Source organism: Peromyscus maniculatus, chromosome 22, assembly GCF_049852395.1.
Source record: "Peromyscus maniculatus bairdii isolate BWxNUB_F1_BW_parent chromosome 22, HU_Pman_BW_mat_3.1, whole genome shotgun sequence".
Lineage (NCBI taxonomy): Eukaryota > Metazoa > Chordata > Mammalia > Rodentia > Cricetidae > Peromyscus > Peromyscus maniculatus.
Window position 1 is genome coordinate 54,697,857 of NC_134873.1, and position 19,360 is coordinate 54,717,216.

The 19,360-nt window shown below is 45.6% G+C and overlaps 1 protein-coding gene across 3 annotated transcripts in view; it reads right to left on the reverse strand.

Moving 5' to 3' along the window:
- Positions 1-231: 231 nt before the first annotated feature.
- Srbd1 (S1 RNA binding domain 1) overlaps positions 232-19,360 on the reverse strand; it is a 181,446-nt gene continuing 162,317 nt past the window's right edge. For all 3 annotated transcript variants that reach the window (XM_006986498.4, XM_042266841.2, XM_042266840.2), the window contains exons 20-21: positions 4,006-4,190; positions 232-1,041 (exon numbers count right to left, since the gene is read on the reverse strand). In XM_006986498.4, coding sequence (XP_006986560.2) covers positions 752-1,041; positions 4,006-4,190 — 475 coding nt within the window. In that variant the 3' untranslated portion in view covers positions 232-751. The remainder of the gene's footprint in view (positions 1,042-4,005; positions 4,191-19,360) is intronic.

The window sequence follows — 19,360 nt, forward strand, 5'->3', positions numbered from 1 at the left end:
TCTACAGAGCAAGATCCAGGGCAGGCACCAAAACTACACGGAGAATCCCTGTCTCGAAAAAAGAAAAAAGAAAGAAAAGAATATGCTCTTTGTGATATGCTAAGTCAATTAAAGTAATTATTGAAATTTCCAGAATCTTCCTTCTTCCCCACAAACTACACAGTTTCACAAACTACATATTTAATTCAGTGTGGTTTTTAGCATTCACTCAATGAACACAGCAAACCAAAGTCACCAGCCAGTCATTTATTGTAGGGGTCAATACACATGTTCTTCTGAAGAACACACTGAATCATTCATTTGATGGTCATAAACACATGATAATCTCTTTTACTGGTATATTTTTGCTTGGTTTGGTAAAGGAAAATAAAAATTATTATAAAATTATGAATTATGTGCAAAAATCCTAATTTAACAACGAATAAGATGGCAGGATTAAAGACTGCTAGTCCTAATGTGTCAACCAACACCATGCATTTCAAAGACGACGACACTCCACCCAGGTCCAAGACAGCAGACGCTAGCAGAGAGAAGTGAAGCCACCCGCTACAGATAGTGCGTCCAGGAAGAATTACAAAAGGTGACAAAACCGCTGCCACACAGCGCCACGTGAGGACATCATTAGTTGTTTTCAAAGGGGAAGTCAGGACTCCCTCTCATCTGCTGTCAGGCTCCATCAATCAGCTTTGCGTGTCCTTGTCCAGCAGTAGAAACAAGACCACACACTGGTGCTTGGCCTTCGGTGGGGAACTCACAACACCCGAAGGAGGTCGAGCGAGATCCTAGATCGGGGGATGTCAATGTTGAGGACCTTCACCTCCACTCTCTCTCCAGGGCCCAGGCCCAGGCTCCTTCTCTTCTTTGTTTTCGATAGCTTGGCTTCTGTGATGCTTCGTATAGGAATCAAGCCCGACTTGCCCACCCCTATATCCACAAAAACCCCAAACAGAGTGGCATTCTCCACTTTCCCGGTGAGAACTGTTCCCACCTGCAGATCTTCCAGACACACTATGCTTCTCTTGAAGTCAGGTTTATCGAAATCTGAGGAAAGAGAGCAAACGTCAGTGTAACCAAGGCACTGTACTTAGAGGACTGGCGTTCGCTGTGTATTGATTGATACAGATGCCCAGATCAATATTAGTCTTTGAGGGAAGAGACAAAAGGAGCTGAGGACACAGGCCTGTCTTAGAAAAAATACATCCTGGTAGAAACAGTTGACACAGACAATTCAAGAACAATTTCTCAGACATTTTCTTCTCTCTAAAGTCCGTCTCACTAGTGTGAACATGAGCACAGTCTGTAAGGCTTTGGACAGATGATCTCATTTTCTCTCCTGCAAAGGATAATCAGAGTGTACCTTTGCTTGGTGAGCACACCAGACTAAGTCACAAATGCTCAGAAAGGGAGCACCCTGGAGACAGGAGAGTAGGAGCTGGCTTTCCGTCCCTGGATTCTTAAATCGTTCCAAGGTGGTGGAAGCTCCACTAGCTTTTGGACAAATGTGGGTGAAGTCAAATGTTCTCTCTTTACTTCTTCCCCCAAATTGGGAATTCAGGAATCATTTTTTTTCTATTTCAACACATTTATTCAATCAGGATGTACAGGCTCTCGATCACCTATGGCTCAGAAACCCACCCCAGGCAGAGCTAGCCTTCTCTCTCTTCCTCCAGTTCAGCGGATTGAATATTTACTGCCTCCCATCACTACCTCGTGGCCAGATGCTCAGCGTGATGCTAGATACAGAAAGATGAAGACACCTAGGTCCCCATCTCAGTCTTTACAGCCCTTTCCGGGCCCACCCACCATACATAGTTCTGTTCACCAACACTAGCCTTTAAAAAGTGAGACAAAGCGGTCAGCGGTCACTAGGGCTCCAGATATAATAAAACAACCAAGGCTTTGAGAGGAAGTGAGATGGAGAGTTGAAGTGCGGCTTGTGAGTTATCCTGGCCTGCATTTCCCCATGGCTCAGACCGTCCCTAAGATCACAGTGTTGACTCTGAGAACAAAGAACACATCTGGCTGGGCTCTCCTGCACTGAGCCTCGCTCTCCCTCACCCCGTCCCTTCCCCTTCCTCCACAGCTGCTGGCTTCACCCTCATTATTTGTTGAGTTATCCTTTACATTTGTATTAACAACTGGTCACCTTTCTTTTCCTCCCTCAGTCCAACCACCTTAAGATGAGGATTTTTTAGAAATAAGCTCCCCGACTCCTATTAAACAAGAGAAAACCCCTAAACCCTAAACCTCACTGTCCTCCTTAAGCACACCCATGTGGGAACTGACTCTGGGATTTCACCCGATCTGAATTTCAAAGCGGGGAAGCTCTGGGCATTCGACCCACACAGGTGAGGCCTCTCAAAGCCAAGTGAAACAAACCCAGGCGCCCAGGGCCAGGGCAGGATGGTCCCCAGGCCTAGGAGGCGGGTTTCCATGCTTGGAAACTCTCCCCATTTTCCTTGCAGAAGTCAAGTTGCTGCCAATGCCAAGGTCTCCGATCAGCCGCTCAGTCTAACTGCATGAACACCGGAGTCAAGAACCATTCAACATGTTCCCCAAGACAGCCTGGGCCACGGAGAAACCAAAATCCTCCGTTACACACAAATGTTAACAGCTTGAGAGCCAAGGCAGCACATACAATCAGGCCACTGTTACCAGCTCATTCCTTTTCTGTTTTTTTTTTTTTTTTTTCCCCTTCGGAGTTGAGGACCGAACCCAGGGCCTTGTGCTTGCCTTGCGCTTGCTAGGCAAATGCTCTACCGCTGAGCTAAATCCCCAACCCCAACCAGTTCGTTCCTAATTAAGGAAACCAACTTGCAAGGAAAACTTCAACAAAAAGGAATTGATATGCCACTGAAAAAAACTGAAGCCTGATGAGGACAAGGAATGAATGAGGCCATTAAAACAGGAAATACTTCTGAGAAAAATGGAGAAAAGAAACATAATACAAATACCATAATACGGAAATGTTCTCCACCTTCAAAGTAAGAGTCATCTGCCTTGGGAACATGTTCAGTAGTAAAATGACAGTTCTCAACTATCTTGAAAACTGTGACTTAGCCAGGACAAAAGCTAGTTGCAAAGTTTGCTTACAGAGACCTATTTGCAATTGTACTTGCCACACGCTCTGTTCTGCCCAATAAGAGGCTAGCCAGGGAAGGCCCTCTGCTCTGCTGGGTTAACCGAGTGCCTCTCTTGGAGGCCCTAGAGTAACTGAGATAATCAACACCATGACAGAAAACCAAGATGGACAGGAAAAGCCAGTACAGGCCACCTGTAGCTCAAGTATTTTCGTCAATTATCCAAGTGGTGCATAGGCATGTCACCACTCCCACCTTGTGTGAGAGACACTGATCTTAGGGTTGCTGCAAAAGACAGCCATGGAATGCACACAGAGAGAAGCAGGCCTCTTGGCAGTTTCGTCTATGGGAACAGCCACTTTACATGAAGGACAACTGGAAGGCTGTGACACCACTGGTCTTCTTCGGGGTTTTATTCTCTCCAGCGGCAGTTCTGTCTCAATGGGCCATCGCTCTCAACAGCTCTGGCTATTCTATTTCCTTCACCCTCTGCCTGCACAGACAGCCAAGGGCACTCTAAATCAGGAAGATGATCAACACAGATGATCATCCTGTTTGTTCACCGCTCAGGGACACAAAATCCAGAAACGTGGAAGGCTGCAATTCCAGAAGAAGATTCACTTTTTGTGTGAATGGGACATGAAGACAGTTTACAGGACACTGGGGAGAGCATGCTCAGAGCAGCACAGCACAGGAGACCATCTAGCCTAGTGCCCTGGCCAATCAACAGCAGACAAGGAGTAGAGCCCTGCTTCCATTTGACTCCATGCGATTCTAGTGACTGCGCAGGACAAACGCTGACCCTCAGCTCTCTCATGCAGAGGACGACAGACTCTGTTCTCCTTCAGGCACCCGCTGTTGTGAGGATCAAAGGCGATGATGTGAACTACATGAAGGCATGGGCTAGCACTCACGTTCAACTTACCTGTTCGGAAGTCAAAGCTTTCGGGCTGGCTCAGACCATCGATGATGACCTGTAAGGTGTGTGCAGTCGTCTGTAACCTTTCTGCCGTTTTCTCTATACCTTCTTTTCCAAGAGACGAATTGATTTTCTGTTGCATTTCAGGCTTTCCAATCTCATGCAGTGTCCCTCCAATGAATGACAAAAACCTTCAGTGGGAAGAGAAGCCCAACATTTATCAGTAATATTACTTTTGACATTTCCTTGCACAGGTCATCTTTAGATTCCCTTACCTCAGGCTACTACATGGATTGGTCTTTGCTAAGTCTATGGTATGTTCTATGCTGTAGTAAGTGACTTAGCTGAAGGGCATGTGGGCAGGGGGAGGAGGTGTATTTAAGCTCTCGTGCTATTTTCCAAGGGCAGCACCTGCTCAGTGTTGGCCCAGGAAACATTTTACCGTGTGCTGTTCATTACAGTTTAGTGTCCCGTGTATTTTCTAGATAAGTCTATCTATATTTCCCTCATGTTTCCTACAATTAGTTAGGAAAACAATTTAATTTGGATTAACAGTCAAATACAATCTACTGATGATACCACAATCCAACACGGCACATGTCAGCACTGCCATCTTCTAACAAACACTCTGCTCATGTTCCACATTTTGCTCTATGTGTATATCTCTCTGTGACCTGCCAGACTGCAAGTCAATGACACAAATGCCACTGAGCCACACATAAACAAAATTACCTAAAAAGCATGGAGTGTTCAACAGGAAAATAAACACCAGAGGGCAGCTGGGTGTGGGTGCATGCACAGTCAGTAATAGCACATGTAAGCAGCATCCATAAGAGAACCTGGACACAGCCCACAGCAAAAGGATAAAAGGGGGGTGTGTGAAAGAAAAAAAATGATTTTTTTTCCAAAAGGAGGCAAATAAACTAAACCATCAAAGATATAATCTAAAGATGAATGTTCTTTATATACTTTATGATATACCACATAGCTGCAATGCTTGCGATCCCCTTGCCTGCACATATGCTACCCCATTACTGAGCTCAGGTAAAGCCATAACACCACAAAACAAAAACTGATGGGTAAGATGCAGCTCCCTCCAGTTTCCTGTGAGCTCCGGGCCATGGCTCCCTTTCTTGACATCCCTTCGCTGGGTATGTTTCTCCATCATTAAGGTCCATTTCCTAGGATTAATGGCACTTTACAAATGTCAACGCAGCAATCAGACAGACAGTGACACAAATGCCTCTTGACTACAGGAAGGGAAGGAAACTGCGGGCCATTTGTCTCTGCATCTAGCCCACGGAGCAGCAACTGTACTGTGCAGAACGGGTCGCCTGCCGTTCCCATACTTTGTGTGCACTGTGCTCAAGCAGTGTCGACCTCTTCAGTGACACTCCAGTGTTGACTATCTCGTATCTGGTGGGGAAGGCCTCTTACCTCGCATTTCACTAGGGTGTCTGTTGTTGGGTTCAAATGTGTAACCCTTCTACATTTCTAGAGCCCCCCCCCTTTTTTTTTAAAGATCCTCTAGCATCCAACAAATTCTCTTGAGGATATATTTTGGTTAGCAGTCTAGGAAGAAAAGAAGGAGTGATGCTTATACCCTTCTTTGACATGAGCATCATCTGGAGGCCTGGGCTATTTACTTCCTCAGTCTATGTCTACTGCTTCCCCAGCAGGTGGAGAGGCAGCCGGTATGTTGTGTTGACTAATGGACAGCAGCACCATGGGCTGGTGACAGGGCCCAGCTGCTGGAGTTCTGATTGACCAGGCAGATAACACAGGCAGTTTCTGCCCACAGCTAACTCTGGTCTATAACTTTTTCAATAAGCCCTGCTCTTTGAACAGTCCTTTCTGGTACTCACCAATTTGGCTTTACTGGTGTGCATCTGATACTACATAGAACACCTTCCAGCTCCTCAATACTCTGGCTCACACCATTAACCATTTGTTAAGATGCCTAAAATTAGTGGACTTTTGGGATGGATATATGTGGCAGAAATCTTCCCCAAACACCCACTCAGCAGGCCACTTGGAGTCTTAAGATTGTATTGTGTGTGTGTATGCACATGTGCACACACACACTGGAGAGATAGCAACTGCTACAAAGTCACAACCACTTGAAAAAAGCTGCTTATAGCGACTGCAGCCTTAAGAAGAAAATCGGTTTGTTTAACCCGGGAGTATATTTCACATATCATTTTCATCCTCCCAGAAGCCTGAGGGCAGTAGCCGCTGAAATCAATAAGAAAGCATCACGTTTGCTTCCAGCTAATGCTCTGTATCGATCAACCCTATTTTTAAATGATGAAGGAACAAAGTTAAGTAGTTCTTGCATTTTGAAAACTTTCTTAAAGTTGACCAGGCCACGCAGAAAAAGCCAACCGAAGGGAGGGAAACTGGGGAGGACTGGAGCCAGCACTGGGGTGGACCTCACCCTGACTGGGTCTCAGATATGCTTGGCTGCCCAGGGTAGGAGGAGATACTCCATGCTCAGAGGCTGCTCAGGAAAAGGATTCCACAGATTCCAAATTTCCCTGTGGAACTGAGAACTAAGGCCAACACAAAGCACAAAAGGAAAATGCATACTGTAAGAGGCCTGGAACCCAGAATGAGCCCACAACGACATATCTAGCAAGCACTGCTCACTGCACATTCTCATTGGGTCCCAGCAATCTTGAAATGCAGAAAACAGAAAGCCAGGGAGGCTTAAGAGCCTGCCCATGGCCGTGAAGCTCCTCCTAGTCACTGGACTCTCATCTCACACACAGGCGTCTGTGCCAGCACGTGAAAATCACTGTTATATTTGGTAAGCTAGAATACAATGTGTTGGGTAATATCACACCGGCACAATTTAATGGCAGATCACTTCTAAACATTAGGCAGTTAACACCGGGTAAATCCCACAAAGAACTTTTTGTACACGAGCTTTTAAACGGACAGTTCTCACAAGTCAATGAGTTATTAAAGCCATAGTCTTGTTTTTCCTCCTGTCTCTGGAAAGCTTTTTCCATTTGCTAAGGACTGCTGTTGGAGCTGCTGTTTTTATTTAATATGTAATTTCATCCATCTTACTTAAAGTAAGAAAGTAGCATAAATGCAACAAATAAGCACATCATGTTCTTTTAGCACACATCTGCACAAAGTTAAAACACAGAGCTCGCAGTGGAGACCATGCTCACCCTTCAAACACAAAGCCACACAAGCTAACGCTCTGAGATTTTCAACAGAAGCTTGCAACAAAGGCCAGGTCTCTCCCCACAAAGAAAAAGAAAAATCTTTGTAAAACTTTCCCCCCAAGAGTAAGGAATTCTCCAGATTCATACGACTTTGGAAATGGCCATTCAGATTTACGTAATCATTTCCAGCCCAGGGATTTAGGATTGGAGGGTTTGTTACACAGAGCAACGTGACACCCTGGGGAGCACACAAGAACCTCGGTGATATCACACCACCACTTTAAAAAGAGGACATATGGTTTACAACCCATTGAGAGAGACAGAGAGAGACAGAGAGAGACAGAGACAGAGACAGAGAGAGACAGAGAGACAGAGAGAGAGACAGAGAGAGAGACAGAGAGAGACAGAGAGACAGAAACAGAGACAGAGAGAGAAACAGAGAGACAGAGACAGAGAGAGAGAGACAGAGAGACAGAGAGAGAAAGTGAGCCAGCCATGCTTCCATAGCAAAGTCCATGGTTTTCAGAGACTTTTAGAGTTGTTCCATTTCATAGGAATTTTGTCAATCAGTAAAAAACTAAGCACAAGAGCAGGAAAGAGAAGGAAACAGAGAGGTGGGTCACAACTGCTGATGTTTGGAGAAATTCCATGTGGGGAGATTTGGCTTCTAGACTGGGGGTGTGTGTTAAATAGTGGGGCACTGACTCAAAGTCCAGCAATGGTTTGCTACTCTGCAGACTCCAGATACTTGGATAGATTCAAATCTATAACTGTAAAGAGGAGAGAAGAAACTTGAACTCAGTGTGGCAAAAGATCAGACCTGCTGGGCCTCTCCCACTGCCTACCCGCGCTGGTGGATGCAGGTGCGCTGTGCACAGTGAGTTCAGGCTGGCTTGATGGTGAGGGTGCCAACGTGACCATACTAGACATCGTGTGATCACACCAGCTGACAGCCATGGGGACTGCACTTTCATCACTAAGAACCCTTCAAATTCTCCTAAGTAAACCAAGACACAGACCTGGGCAGAATCCTTAAAAATCTGTGCTGATACAAACCCCAGGAGCAGGTGAAAATCCAAGTAAAGTGCATTTATGGAAGGCCCCAGAGCTGCCAACAGAAGCCAGCAGAGTGATCATGGAAACTGCATTTTCGTGGGTTTTCTTAGGATTTAATCAACCACAGAAGGAGTAGAGATAGATATCCTGAACAATATAATGGGGCTTGCTGTGAAAACTCTCCCACTCTGCCCTGAGAGTGCAGTTTTAGATGGTATGCACTTCCTGGGCCAGAGTGGGGTCGCTTCGGAGTCTTTTTGTGGCACCATTTAGAATGTCTTCAGAATGTCTCCTGCATCACTCAGTAGCAGAAAGTCACTGAGAACCAAGAAGCTGCTGCCCTGGACTGAGGAACGCGGGGGTCTTTGAGCACCGGCTCTCACCTCCTGCAGACCCATAAGCCACTTCCTTCCGTTTAAGGGCTGGTGAGACAATGCTCGAAGCAGAACTCACTGCGTGTCGCAGTAGCTGCAGGGAGAACCTGTTCTGATGCAGCCGTCTCGGGAAAACTTTCCGTGCCTCAGCACTTCAGTCTAGGGAAGGAACTTTACTTCAAAAGCAGCTGACACTCTCCGTTTGACCAAAGCATCGAAGACAGGTGAAGCAATAACCAGTGTCATAAACAGCACTGATCACCTATTCTTGAACAACCCAACACCTTGCTGTGAGCCACACACGGTATAAGTATCACAGTTTGATCTAAAAGCCACACACGTAAACGGCACGTGCGCACACATGCACGCGTGTACACACACATACACACACACACACTCACTCTCTCTCTCTCTCTCTCACACACACACACACACACACACACACACACACACATACACACACACACACACACACAGAGAGAGAGAGAGAGAGAGAGAGAGAGATTTTCTCACAATTTTAAAGACACTGGCCCACTTCGCACACACAAGAGAGCCCAGTGGTGGCTTAGGCAGGATGACAGCGTCCAGTTTGACCACCTCCTTTCCAGTGAGCCCAGGCCCTCTCGAATATACACGCCCTATCTCAAATGATGACAATTTGCTAAAATCAAAGCCTTGTGACAAAGGAATGTAACAAAATGCTGAGGCCAATTAACAATACACTGGAAAAGCACGCTTAGCTTTGTTCAGTAAACTTGATTTCATGTGGAGAGAGAGATACTACATCAAGAGAACAGAGCCTTGGCCTCGACTAAGCTTGCAGAGGAGCCAGGGAAGAAGAGGCCAGGTGGGACAGTTTCCTGTCTGTCTGCCTGTCCTCTCAGGCAGGACTTTATTTTCAGACAGGCGCATACTTTCAAAGTGCTCAATAAAACATGCATTTCACTCTCTGGAAAATCTTATTGCAGATGTAGCTTTGCAGATAAGAGAATCAAACCCCGAGAGATTAAGTGACTAGTACAAAGTCACACAGCTGAGGCCACAGGGCAGGAGCTAAAGTGAAAGTTGCAGCCCTTCATATCTTCATTAATATTCAACCCCTTGACTTTAGAGGAGCTTCAGTGCAGACACAAGAGTCAGATTGCAGATAAAAGTTGGCACCCAGAACTACTGCCTGGGAGCAATTGATTATTATTTTTTAAACCAAATTTGAAAGAAAGAAACTTTGGCTCTTTTTGAGTTACTGAGTAAGGGTTGAACAAAATTAAGTTAGCGGTTTCAAAGGCTGCAGCCTCTATATAGTTCAAAAACACTGTGTTTAGAATTAATATAATTTAATTTACTGCCTGTAAAGCCATAATGTGGATTAGTGCCTGTGACTATTTGAAAGAGGAGGGCAAATAAAGCAATAGCATTCAGAAGCACACAGGCGGTTGACAGAAGGAAAAGCTGAAGCAAGCCACTCCAGTGTCACGTGGAGCAAGCCCAAGTGACAGAGACTCTCCTAAGAGACAGATTTTGTACCACAGGGCCAACTGCCAATGATTTTCCTTTCTGAAAACTAGCAGAAGCCTCCTAACAACCCCCACTTCAGTAAGTCTCTGGCTGCCCTCTGAATGGCTGGGGACACTGTCGTTGCGGGGAAGGGAGGTTGACGCAGTTCATTTATGGACACAGAAGCAGAAGACAGTTGACTGGGAGCAGGAAGGCGGGATAACAGGAGATGGAATCAATACCTTCCTGAGCGTCAGGCTCCAGACTTGAGCGAGAGCAGACAAGGAGAAGGACAGACAAATACTTGTACAGTGGAAGATTCTAAAGTTAGCACAATCCACAGCTAGCCTGCAGCTCCCTCCCTTCTCCTCTACTGGGAGTACAGGCTGTTCTCCACACACAGCAGAGAAACCGGCCTTCTCCTCAGTCCCAGGAGCTGGTATTAATATTAATTAACAATGCTAAATGTGCAAATTACATCCAGATCACAGAGGAGAACAAGACACCGACACCACCAGCACCAGCAGCACCAGCAGCAGCACCAGCACCAGCAGCAGCAGCAGCAGCAGCAGCAGCAGCACGGTGGAAGCTCTTGTGACTTGCCCTGCTTTGTCCTATAGCTTAGCTGACAGCACCTTCTTGATGACAGTAAAAAGGACAGTGATCACTACAGACACTGCTGTGTTGCAGGAGCGAAGTACATGACATGCATTAACTTGCTCAGTCACGTGAGGTCGGCACTACTATTTCACTCATTCAGTAGACGAGAACACTGAGGCCGGGGATCTGAGGTCAACAGCCGGGATTTGAACAGGCAGTCTGGCCTTCACTTCCGGGGCCTTCCACTAGTTTTGTCAGGAGCCTAACAGGCTGTGTGCTGGAACAGTGCGTGTGCTATTTCTGGGAGTGTCATGGTCTGCTCATCCATTTCCTCAGCAGGCAGCTTCTCTGCCATCAGGTCCCCCTTTTGTGATGGCACTTTTGATATCACTTTTGAGTATGACTTCCTGGGAACACAGTGAGATACTTAGATTAAGTAAACTGTCATCTATTATTGGCTAGTCTTCGAAGCCCACGTTCTCTGGGGACCCACTGTTTCCATCTCCCCAAGGGTGAAATTACAGGTTGACCACTATGCCCCATCTGGCAGTTACTCGGTTCTGGATATCTAGACTCTGGTCCTCACACTTGGGTGTCAAGAACTTTACCCTCCGAGTTATCTCCCAGGACTACCTATTTGCTGTTACACACACACACACACACGCACGCACACACGCACACATGCTTCCCTTCCAGCTGGGCACAACTCGGTATGAGGTCACAACAGCTCCACAGACCGTAGTTTGGACACACAGGCTCAGGCAGCAGAGGCCCTCACTGAGGACACTCAGTACTGAGGGGACGCCCTCTGCCTCACTGACGGCAGGACTTCCAAAGAAAGTCCCCAGCTGTCCTGCTGCTGGTCCACTGTGTGCCTCAGATGGAGTCCTTCTACTTTGGGTCTTAAAAACCTACTCCAGCTTCTCAAATCAAAAGTCAACATGGCTTAGTTTTTTTTTTTTTTTTTTTTTTTTTTTTTGGGTTTTTCGAGACAGGGTTTCTCTGTGTAGCTTTGCGCCTTTCCTGGGACTCACTTGGTAGCCCAGGCTGGCCTCGAACTCACAGAGATCCGCCTGGCTCTGCCTCCCGAGTGCTGGGATTAAAGGCGTGCGCCACCACCGCCCGGCCATGGCTTAGTTTTTGTACAGAAGTACCTCCCCTTCCTACAGAAGTAGGGTGCCATGCTTCTGTGATTGTTCTTGTCCTAGATGGAATTTTACATTCATAGTTGTTGACACTCTCAAAATACACTTTGCTGCACTGACTGTAAGCGACAGAAACAGGCAGATCTGTGGCAGTGAGGCAACTTGCACAGCTCCAGGACTTCGGCACTGAGCTGACAGGAAGTGCTCTTTGAAGTCTGCCCACCTGGCACACGACAACGGCACCACCTACCTTCCCCTGCTACACCGGCTCTTCTGGGAACCAGTCTTCTAAAGCGCTCTCTAATAGCCCAAATGGAAACAGCATCACTATATCAAAATGAGTGCTGAGTGAGTCTTGACATGAAATTTCCTGGCATTTTTCAAGTTAAACTGAGCACAGGAGCGTTGGAGCTTAACTATCGGCAGTGCATCGGATTCTTAACCCAGCAGCCTCTGGGTGAGTGCCAGGTCTTTGTGATGCAGAGGGCTGAGCAGAACCTGTGGCCAGAGCTCCCTTCTCTCCTAGCTCGAGAAGGGAAATCAGATACGTGCCGGGCTCCTAGACCAACCGAAACGGTAGGACAAAGAGAGGAGGCATGGAGGGGCGGGGACCCTACACATGCTCTTGCTGGGCCTGCTTCTCCTCATAATGCAGCACTGATTTTACTTATGGCTACAGCATCCGACACAATGAAACTACTCACATGTGGAGGAGTATGTAAGAATTTCTCCACAACAAAAACTGCAGAAAGAAATGGCCCCTGTCTTTCCTCTGCTTGTCCAGTCTGTACACTCCGAGAGGGCACTGGAAGCAGACAGAATGCTCTGTGAAGGGGCATGGGATTCTGTTTGGAGGGCTGAAATCCTTTTGGCACACTGGGATTCTCAAAGAGGTACTTTGTAGGTATGTGGATGAGGCAAGAATGCCAGGGAAGATGACCCAGTGTGTTCTAACAACAGCTCTACTTGCACACTGATCTCAACTGTTTTAGACTACAGAAAAAAAAAATGCTAGAAGCAAAGCTAAACACTTACTTTTGCTCCGTGAAAGTCCACTGGTGTGGTTTCTTGTCCTCAGTGTTCTACATAGTCCCCTTCATTCTCTAGCCTGTCATTTATTCCTTCAGCTGCTCCATCAGTCTTTGCTGGGTGCCGTGGACACAGTGGGAAGCCAGATTCCGAGTCCCTAGCCAACTGGAGCTTACAGCCTCCCAAAACTAATCTTTAATTTAATTGCCACCAGTCTAACAAATCTGATGCCAACTTTTCAGATGCATTGTTTATGTTATGGGTTCAAGAACAATTGAACTTTAACTATGCTATTACACTGTGGGGTTTTTTGTTTGGTTGGTTGTTTTTTTGCCATCCAAGTCTATTGTGAATATGTAAGATAAAGTGGAAAAAAATACAGTTAAATCAAAAGAAGGTGTTTAATGACAAAATTTAAATCTAATCCTATTTTTCTTGATTTTATGCAAAACGAGTCTTTTTTAAGACTCCTGACCTCTAAGATCAGTTTAATATATTTTTGTTTTTAAAACCTTTTATTTTTACTTGCTTTTTATCTGTGTGTTTTCGTGTGTGTGTGTGTGTGTGTGTGTGTGTGTGTGTGTGTGTGTGTGTGTATGCGCGCGCACATGCGCGCGCGCACATGCGCGCGCGCACGGTGCTCACTGAGGCCAAAAGATCCCCTAGGGCTGGAGTTAGGGGTGGCTGTAGCCACCTGCTATGGGTGTTGGAAACTGAGAGTTCTCTGGAAGAGTAACAAGTGCTCTTAATCCCTAAGCCATCTCTCCACCTCCTGCTATATTTGTTACTGGTTCCAGTATTTACCATATGAATTTTGTTGGTGATGATTTTATTCATCATTTGAGACATGTAGCACACTGCAATAGGGTGTGTAGAACTAAAACATGAATAGAGATGACTTATGTTCTCAAGAAACCTACCAATGCAGGGGGATAAAACACTCAGATACTGGCCTAGAGGGCAATAATTAGTAAGTGGCCATTATAAAGCTCACAAGTATCGCTAACAGTACTTGATAACAGCTGTCTCACAAGATCGATTTCCAGGTTTTTGTACTGAGAAACTGAAAGGATGAACTGACATGATCTGCCATGAAGAAGGTTGTGGTTGAAGCAGGAGTTCAGGAAAGATCCAGCTTTCAACTTTAAACATGCTAGACTCGAGCTGCTGAGGCGGCATCTGGACGCAGTCTGAGCTCTACAAAAGTGGCTTAAAATCAGAGTAAATTTAGGAGCCATGCACAGTGATGATCTCAAAAGCCTTGGGAGTGAAGAGATGATGGGATCACTCTGTAGCTTTTCAGTCTCCTTCCTCTTCTAACAGTGAGCTTCCACTCCGTCCTCCACAAGTGTCCCTGGTGTTGATATTGTTCTTGTCACCCATAACTTACGGCTCTAGTCTCCAAACCCACAGAGAATGTGCACACCGCTCAGTGCTGCTGCCGCTGCCTGGCTCTTAGCACCATCTCTTGCCTTGGACACTGAACTTAGTCTGTCTGATCTCCACGCTCTTCTTCTGCCCTACAGTCTATTCTTAAGACAGCAGACAACAGCAGCCTTTTCATCTTGTCACTCACCAGCTTTTAACCCAGCTACGATTCTCCCTAAATATTCAGACCCATTCCTTCTGGCAGCCTCAAGCTGATGGCGTCAAATATGGCGGCACGGGTAAGTGGTTTAAGGACGGTTCTGATAAGCAGGTCACTGGCTGAGAAAGCAATTTCACAAGGGGAATAAGGATAGGAAACGGAAAAGGAATCAGAGGAAGAGAAGTAAGAATTAGAAGCAGACAGTTCTAAGGCACTTGGTATGAGAAGCAGGTACAATGGGTAGCAAACATCTCTGTCTCTTCCCGAGAACTTAGAAGATGTTTGCTGCTTTTGGCTCTCAGGAGAGGACACTGGATCATAGCAGTAACAAGTCTGAGCTAAACCAGTAAGCAAGGTGGAGAAGACAATAGACACAGGGCAGTCCTAGAATTTCATAGTGCTAAAATGCATTATTCACCTAGTTGCCTTCCTTCCTTTAGGGGCAGAACAGTCAGGACACAGAGACCACTGCAATAGTGGACTATTAAGAGTTAAGAGTCAGGCCGGGCAGTGGTGGCGCACGCCTTTAATCCCAGCACTCAGGAGGCAGAGCCAGGCGGATCTCTGTGAGTTCGAGGCCAGCCTGGGCTACAGAGCAAGATCCAGGAAAAGCGCAAAGCTACACAGAGAAACCCTGTCTTGAAAAACAAAAACAAAAACAAAAAAAACAAACAAACAAAAAAAACAGTGAAGAGTCTTCAACCGTGGCATGGAAGAAGCGAAGTGGAAACAGAATCCCGGAGCAGACTTGCTAGGGAAGACAGGGCAGAAGGAACAAAGAGAAGGGCACAGCCAGAAGAGGCTGTGGGGTAGTTTGATACTCTTCAGTGAGGGAGGAAGCGAAGTTATCCTGGGAACGGGAAGAGACCTGGAAGTAAGTTAAAGGAATCCAGAAGACAGGTCCTCAAAGGGCTGGAGGGATGCCGGTTTTCAAGCTCTGGGTTCGTGTCTGTCTTCCAGGGTGTGAGCTCTTCCACCAGGTCTCATTTAAATGCTCTCCGTCCTCACATTTCTGACAAACCCCTTCTGGCTTTAGGTCCCTCTACTCTGGTTCCTCTATCTTCTCTTAACTAAGAAGAAAGCAAATGTGGGCACTATTGATCTATTTACTTAATTCTAAAACAGAAGGCAAAGGAATTCTTTTTACTGCAACATCCAGGAAACACATCTTCAGCAGAATAGTATAAAACTCTGTCTTCTCTAGAGAACATCCATTTCCTGCAGACACCTCAATAAAAAAAAAATAGGCAAAGCTTCACTTAGCAGATGGGGAATGTTTTCTTGAGAGGTAGGAAGGATGCTATCAGCCAAGGATGCTAGAGAACATCCAAAGCAGATACTCCCAATACTCGCTCATTTTCCTTATGGGGCACCTCACTTTCTGAACACCACACAGTGTTATTCAGAAAACAGCACTCTTAAAAGACCATGACCACAGGGACAGCATTCAAATCTGGCTCCAGTCTGAAAAGTATGATCCAGTTAACAGCTCAGGCTCTGAGTGACAGGAGACCTGGCTTATATCTCAGGCAGTTTACCTTCTCCCTGAGACTTGGCTAGCCTGAAATGGGAAGAGCAGCAGCACCAGTTTCCTGGGGTTGCTGTGAGCTGTATACACCACGGTCCATCTAAAATGCCTGGTAATGGGGAGGTAACTGATGAATGTTTGTTCTCACTGGTCTAGCAACAACTCCTTAAACTAGCTGGAACTACATTCTCTGCTCTCCAGCCTGTCCCTCTTTTTGTCCCACCATCTGCATGAACACACGTGACAGCCCTGTCTGGAAATGAGCCCCCCCCCCCCCCCCCCCCGCGGCTAAATTCTATCCTGTTTTAGTGTGTTCCTTTAAGGGCACATTACCTCTACTCATCTTTATGTTCTCCAGGCCCTACCACATTCCAAGTGGTGAAGAAAACCACACCAACAAAACCCCTGAGTAAATATTAGAACCATAAGGAATATCAAAAAATTAAGGATATACCAGGCTTGCCTGAGATGAGGGTATTAAAAGAAGGGCCATTTTACATAAAAGGAAGAAAAAAATTCAGTTAATCAACATGAAACATTCCTATTTCCAAGCCATAGCATTATGAGCAAATACAAAAGGTAAACAATGGAGACTAAGTTTTCAGCTCACACAATGGCAGAATTCAGTACACCAAGAACCTGACAGACAAACAAGAAAGAAGCACACAAATACATAAGGAGAGTTCAGCTAGGTCTCTGCATCTGCAGGTGCTGCTGGCCAAGATTCAATCAAGCACCAATAACAAGCATTTGGGAGGCTGAGAGATGGCTCAATGGTTAAGACTCGTAGGACTCTACCTGCCAGTAGGAACTGTCTATGCTGAGTGTCATCTAGATGAAGTGTATGAAAGTCAGATATGACTACTACAGCTCAGGCCTGGAAAACACACCAAGGGTAATTAGGTCATTACCCATTTCATCTCCAAAGTTTTAAGGTCAGAGGGGACTGCATGTAAAAGAAATTTCCTATGAAACGGTCTACAACTGCCTTGCTTCTGGGCAAACAGGTCACCCCCAAAGGAAGCAGAGAGAGAAGTGAAGTCACCAGATGGGCATTGATAATCCACAGGTGGAAAGTGGTCCCTGTGAAAGCTGGCAGCAATGCCTGCTACCAGGGGAAATCAGGACTGTCCCGGCTTGAATCCTGCTGACAGCATCACACACTAGTACATTACTTGGCAATGTATGTGAAGAGCCACGTAAGTTTTGAGTCTTTGGCGAAGCAATACTGTTTCTATGGCTTCATCACAAGGAACCACTGCTGAGAACTATTATTACCGATTACAGTTGCTTACCCAAAGAAAAAGATCTAGATTTTAAATGAGAGGGATACACGCTTACAATAAAAGCAAACCAGAAAATCTTACAAACCATATCACACATAGATTAAAGAAACACAAAAATGCACATTGAAAAAGACTGGTTTGTACAATATAACATGCTAATTAGGCTCCCATGAAGATGTCAGAGTTATATACTGGAAGTATGTGATATGTTTTGTTTGTTTGTTTGTTTTTATAGGGGATTACAGTAAAGAGATTACATGGATCTTAGAAAAGACTTTAAACTTTGGACTTTTAAACATTGTTGAGACTGTGATAGAATATGGGGACCTTTGAAGTTGGACTAAATTCATACTGCATTATGATAATGTTACAAGCTTATGGGGGCCAGGGAGTGGAATGTGGTAGCCTGAACGTAATCGGCCCCATAATCTCATAGGGAGTGTCACCATTATGAGGTGTGGCACTGATGAAGTAGGTGTGGCCTTGTTGGAGGAAGTGTGTCACTGTGGAGGTGGGCTTTGAGGTCTCCTTTGCTCAAGCTACACTCACTGTGACACTCAGTTTACTTCCTGCTGCCTGTGGATCAAGATGTAGAACTCTCAGCTCCTTCTCCAGCACCATGTCTGCCTGCATGCCGCCATGTCCACCATAATGATAATGGACTAATAAACCTCTGAACTGTAAGCCACCCCAGTTAAATGTTCTCCTGTATAAGAGTTGCCGTGGTCATGGTGTCTCTTCATAGCAACAGAAACCCTAAGACAGCCTCATGCTACTCTTGTGCACTATACTAAATGTTTTGGTCACTGCAACAGGCAAGAAAAAGAACTAAAAACATGAAGATTAAAATGTTAGTCTATTTGCTGATCACCCAATTTATGGACTCTAGAAAAACACACCAATACATGGATTACAGGTCTTCAGGGCAAAACACTACACAAAGATCAACTGCAGCTTTACATGGTGAGAAAGAGAAGCAATAACCTATAGCTGCATCTATAACATCAGTGAAAACACCACACAGTCGCACATCACAGGTAACAGTGGTACATAGAAAACTAAAAGCTTTACTTAGAAAAACGAAAGAAGGTCTAAGTAAATAGAAAAACAGAATTAGTTAACTTTTACTTTTTTGTTTGTTGGGACTCACTGAGTACTCCTAGCTGGCCTGGAACTTGATATATAGACCAGGCTGGCCTTGAATTCTTTCTCACAGAGATCCACCTTCCTTTGTCTTCTGAGTGCTGGAATGAAAGGTGTGTGCCTGCCCGACCTGTATTATTTTTTAATGGAAATTAACAAGTTGGTTCTAAAAATTACAGGAAAATACAAATAGTCTGGAACACCCACACAGATTTTGTTTTGGACTTGCTAATTTAATAACATGAGTTCAATAGTAATCAAGGTAGTATATCTGCATGGCAGTTTGTCTAGGACACTCGGTGAGCACATCTGTGTGGCAATGTCCGGGACACTCTGTGAGCACATCTGTGTGGCAGTGTCCGGGACACTCGGTGAGCACATCTGTGTGGCAGTGTCCGGGACACTCGGTGAGCACATCTGTGTGGCAGTGTCCGGGACACTCGGTGAGCACATCTGTGTGGCAGTGTCCGGGATACTCGGTGAGCACATCTGTGTGGCAGTGTCCGGGACACTCTGTGAGCACATCTGTGTGGCAGTGTCCGGGACACTCTGTGAGCACATCTGTGTGGCAGTGTCCGGGACACTCGGTGAGCACATCTGTGTGGCAGTGTCTGGGACACTCGGTGAGCACATCTGTGTGGCAGTGTTTCTAAGGAGTTCTAAGAACAGTGAGTTTATTTACACCAAACTCCTGGGAGTTTCGTCAGGACTGGCTTCAAGAGGAGGGAATGTTTGGGGATGGAAGCAGTAGTTTTTATTGTAGTTGTTTTTTGATTTTGAAAGAGTTTTGGGTTGCATTGATACAGGTCTTTTCCAAAAGTCAGTAAATACACACTTAAAATTTAATTTTATGTTAATTTTACGAGAAAAACCTAAGGAATTATTATATTATGCATGAAGAATTTAGTGAAAAGCACACTGCTGTCTCCACTGTTCTTA